This window comes from Olea europaea, unplaced genomic scaffold (genome assembly GCF_002742605.1).
Source record: "Olea europaea var. sylvestris unplaced genomic scaffold, O_europaea_v1 scaffold8818, whole genome shotgun sequence".
Lineage (NCBI taxonomy): Eukaryota > Viridiplantae > Streptophyta > Magnoliopsida > Lamiales > Oleaceae > Olea > Olea europaea.
In genome coordinates, this window is record NW_019267281.1 from 1 (window position 1) to 4,923 (window position 4,923).

Below are 4,923 nucleotides of genomic sequence, written 5' to 3' on the forward strand. Positions count from 1 at the left end.
CGCGGGTTAGTCGCTAACAATTAAAAGGGATCAGACGATTGTGTAAGGAACAAACCTCTTGAGACAAAGTCCCAAAAAGGGGTTTTTTTTATTGACGATGACTTTACAATTGGAAATTAAAAACAAAATGCCTCCAAGGGGCGCAAGCACACGAGTTACTGAAAAAAGTGTTTAAGTTTAAGCTAAGGAAATTAAAATTACATGTTCTCTGTTCGAGAGTTTTTGATTCGGTCCTTTGCTCTATATCTTTTCTCCCTTTTATACTCCATGGATGATCTTTTTGTGATCAACTGTCTAAAAACTGCTTGATCGTTCTACAACTGCCCACTTTCCTCGTAATGGCCAGCTTGTCATGAAAACTACCTTTTTTAACTACTGCCATTACTCTTCGTCGTTCAATCGTTTTCGATTGAATTCCTTGAATCGTGGAACGTGATAGGGCTGCTTTAATAACTGTTTTGATAACTGCACTTCTTGATAACCACAACGCTTTATGTTTGCTAAGACCTTGGGCGACTTGAAGGTTTGGGCAAGAATAGAGTAACAGCTCTGGGCGATTGCATGGCACTCCATTCGCTTATATTCTGGGCGACTTGCAAACTTGGGTGATGGCGTTACCGTGTTCTTGGTCCTCCCTATTTGGGCCTTCATCTTGAATTGTTTGATTGGGCTTCATTCTTTGGGCTATCTAATTTGGGGATCCTCCGATTGGGCTTCATTCCTTGGGTCGTTCGATTTGGGCTGAATTTTTATGTGTCAACACCACCATCAACCAATAATATATAGTGCCAAGAAGATGAGAAGTTTTTCCAAGGAGATCACAATTTAGATGGGATCCTATAATTTACCCACAATTTTGCTCTCTCTTATTCGATCGCCTCATTTTAAAAGTAAAGGGGAAAGTTCAGTTATATAGCTTCCATTTGGCAAATATTATAGATGATTTATAAAAAGGAATAATAGTGATACTAAGACACGTGTGAATAATAATGAGTAGTAATTATGAATGTGTGATTAAAATTAATGTTTGACTTTGACTAAATTTATAAATTTGTATCCTTCAACATGCATATATTCTTGTAAGTTGAATTCATTTTCTACTACCCAAAGTATTCCATTTGAACCCATTCAAAGAAACTGTGAGAAAAGTGTTATCTAATCTAAAAGAGGAGGAAAAGGTGAAACCCAAAAAAATGTTGCTAGAAAATCAACACGTTGATATTAGAATCACATATTAACTTAAACACGACTAAATATTGCACGCTTTACTACAGATTTGGCTAAGTTTAAAAGTTAAACTTTTTGGTAAGTAACCGTATTTTGTATTTTTTATTTTTTGGTTACTTCATTGCAGATTTTCAAGTGAATAATTTCCTGTATTAGAATGTATGTTGTTGAATGTGTTGAAACAAAAGTCCACTCCACCAATAAGATATAGAGACAGGTTTGAGTTTACTAGGGGATTGTTCTACAGCTAACATTTTTTATGACATCTCAAGGCGTGTCTCAAACTTAGCCATGTAGATGTTCAATTTTAATCTATGGACTTGTCGGAATATCTGAAAGGTGTAGGCCCCACTTATTATCAGTGGTAGAAGAACTCTTGAACTCTTAGGATAGTGGAACCATGATATTATATACGAGCGGGCCTATCACATGGGTAATGCGGATCTTCATAGAGTATGCGATCTTCCTGGTAGAAGATGATGGATGGAATATGTCATTGAGAGGATTAGTAGGTTGTGATAATGTGGCACTTCGTTTGAGAGATTGTTGAAAAAATGCGAATAAAAGTCACATGGATTGTGAATTTATAAGGGGATCAGAGTAATCTATCTAACATGTATACCTGATTGGAACCTCAAGTTCGTAAAGAATATACCTACTCCCATAAATTGAAATAAGTGTCTCAATTAGCCTTGTTAAATAAGAAGTGCAATACATTGAATGAAAGAAAAAATAAAGGAAGAATTGATACAGTTGGAAAAGTGTATGTTGCTATTGCTGCATTCCTGTAAGAATTAGCAGCATCAAAAGAATGCTGCTAAATACTGCAGAGGCTGCAGCAATTCGATGAGCATTGCTTGGAAGTACTGTAGGAAGTGAGCATTCCTCCCCATTGAAGTAAACTTTGGTGGGAAATCCATCCCCACGACCCACATTAATTCCAGGTGTTTTCTTCTTAGTAAAAGATATCACTGACTGCTCCGTCCCTGGAAGACGTGGATCCTTTTTCGGGTTGGACCCATTTCTTTCTGCAACAAGGTAGCTGTGGCCTGGAAGACCCTCGAAAAATATTGTGTTGTTGGCATCCGACAGGGGAGTTCCAGCAAAAGAATAAACATCTTCAAAACCAGGCACTGCTTTATCCAATTCAACAGCAGAAAACCAATCTGTAATGTCAGATTCACCCCAGTTGAAGAGTGTCATTCTTGCAGTCCATCCATCTTCGTAATCTGTAAGTACATGCCAGTTAATGCTTACACCACAATTATCCGCACAAGGCAATGGATTTGGGATTTGCCGCCTTTTGAGGTCTGCAAATTCTAGTGCTTTATCGGTTCTGTTCTCAAATGGGATGAGTAGGGCTTCAGCTGGTAGAAGAAGAGGTGGCTCGGCGGCGCTGCAAATATTGCTGGGGTTCGTTGTCACATCACACCCGCAGGCACAGGTGTTGCATGGAATGACAGAGTCATTGAAGAAAGCTGAGAATGATACACAGCATTTTGGTTTCTTTGATTCAGGACGCGTTATGTTACAAACGACTTGCCAGCTGGCAATGGCTGCTGAGTGCGAAGGTAGTCCGCTTGGATCAGGGAAGAGGGTTGGGTTTACCTTCGCCGGGGGACTGCATTGGTAGTCAAGCCCGACTGTACTATTGATTTTCCAGTTCTGAGGAGGAGTCAGTTGAGTCTTGTTCAGGTTTGGTGGCATTTTGTATACTTGCATTTGGAAGGCTGATTTGGACTTGCTTAAATCCATGGATGGAGGCAATATTGTTCCATTTCGACAACAAAAAGGAATCATTCCAAGGGTAGTATCATTTGTTCTATCAAGAGGGAGATCAATTATTGTTGGCCTTTTTACACAACTCAAGGCTGTCGAAAAATCAAAATCCTCGTAGTAATTACCTTGGCTGCCAAATATGCAATCACTTGTATCGATAACATTAGGACGAGCACCTCTCATCGTATTGATGAATTCGTGCTCCATCCAATCCCAACTCAATTTCCAATTGTCAAGACGAGCAAAAGGGTTGTGATTTGAGATCGTGACTTGTGCCAAGTAATTTGATTCGTACGATCTAATCACATCATACATAATTGTGAGATCTCCATTTTGGAGCGGCATGATCTTTTCATCACCCGTGACATTTGTTCTCACATTTAAATCTGGCATACAGCAAACTCGTGTTTCGTTTCCTGCAAGAACCATAATATTGGATTGTCTCCTCTAAAAAATTAATTAATATAAAATTGTATATGAATTTTTTGTTATCAAGTTCTAAGGTTCAATGTTATTTTCATATTTTGTAGTTCAATAGATTTAAATGATTAAACACAACAAGAGAGCATACAAAGTTGTGAATTCATATTTTGTTGTCATCCATTTATTAAATTTACGTGTCTGTTCTAGACATGAAACAAATTCATACGAGGTTTAAAATTTAAACGTTTAGACAAGAACATGCTAAAGAAAAGGTTAATATTAAGAAAAATGAAGGACCCAGAATTTAATAGTACTAACTTAGTACCTTGTGTTGTAGGATTTGGACACAAATATCCATCATTAGCAAGTGTGATATTAGGGGGCAAAGGAACATTAGGAGGCCCGACTCCGAACTGGGTACCCACCAAATCAACCCGGGCCTGCATCTGATTAACATCTCCGGCGGTCTCCACCGCCGTCTTCAAGTCAGCCACCGGGTATCCAGCTAAGACAGTCCCGTTGCTAACGTCAGCCGGCAGGGAGGTGCCGTCAGCAAGCACGGCTGTTGAAGCAGAGACCAACAACTCACTGTTATTGAAACCCACAAAGACCCGCCAATTCTTAAACTCAACTAGGCCGTTGTTGGTGATCGTTAGGGTTGATTCAAACCGGTAGGGCTGGCGGATCCTCTCCTCCGGCGAGAGGGTCGGCGGCACTGCATAGCCGGTGTTGTAGCGGTATGATATTAATATGCCGTTACATACAGAAGGATTTGAAGGCTGAGATAAAGAGATAATTGGAAGTAATGAAACAGAGATTATTAGTATTATTATGGAAGTGAAACTGCAGAAAAGAGTAGCCATTTTTGAGTTTGAATCATGAAGTAACTGAAAATTGCATACAAATAATAAATTGGAGAAGGAGAAGAAGAGACAGTTAAGACCAAGTATTAATACAGAAATTTTGCATTGAAAAATATGTTTGAATTTTTCTTAGGGACATTTTTTGTTTGATTGGGTAGGTATTTTAATGAAGTGGTGTGCCGGCTTTGATTATTTCTACTAAGCAAAACATGCATGAGCAAAGAATCAGTCATTTTAATTTATTTTTATTATTTTTTTCTTTAACTTGTCCTTACAGGATTCCTTGATTTGTAAAACATCTCAGCTACTTCAACTCATTTTTTATTCGATTAAATCCATATTGTTATTCATCTCACATCCCCTGAAGTCACATGGACAAGTAGTCAGAATTCTACTAAACCTGAAAGTTAGGATGCAGGGGATAGAACTATTGCAACATAACACCAGGATTTGCATTTTCGACTTGATTCTGTATTACTAGCATGAACATTTACTCATCTTCTCGAGTTTTTGGAATCTTGGGTTACATTGGGAACTGTTGAGATTTCAGTGTGCCTGACCGTCGTCCATGATGTTGAGGGCCAAAACCACAGAGAGCCATTCTCCTGAAGATGCAGTTTTTGTTGGAAAA

The 4,923-nt window shown here is 38.7% G+C and overlaps 1 protein-coding gene across 1 annotated transcript; it reads right to left on the reverse strand.

Annotated features, from left to right (window-relative positions):
- Positions 1-1,891: 1,891 nt before the first annotated feature.
- On the reverse strand, positions 1,892-4,371 carry LOC111392114 (COBRA-like protein 7). Its single transcript, XM_023017382.1, has 2 exons — positions 3,755-4,371; positions 1,892-3,422 (listed from the first exon to the last, which is right to left on the reverse strand). Exons 1-2 carry the CDS (start codon positions 4,290-4,292, stop codon positions 1,999-2,001), a joined length of 1,962 nt encoding a protein of 653 aa, XP_022873150.1. The 5' UTR covers positions 4,293-4,371; the 3' UTR covers positions 1,892-1,998.
- Positions 4,372-4,923: the final 552 nt, after the last annotated feature.

Coding starts and splice junctions, on each gene's coding strand:
- LOC111392114 (XM_023017382.1), bottom strand. CDS start 4,292: ATGGCTACTCTTTTCTGCAGTTTCACTTCCATAATAATACTAATAATC. Junction 3,423..3,754: donor TCCAAATCCTACAACACAAG/GTACTAAGTTAG, acceptor TGGTTCTTGCAG/GAAACGAAACACGAGTTTGC.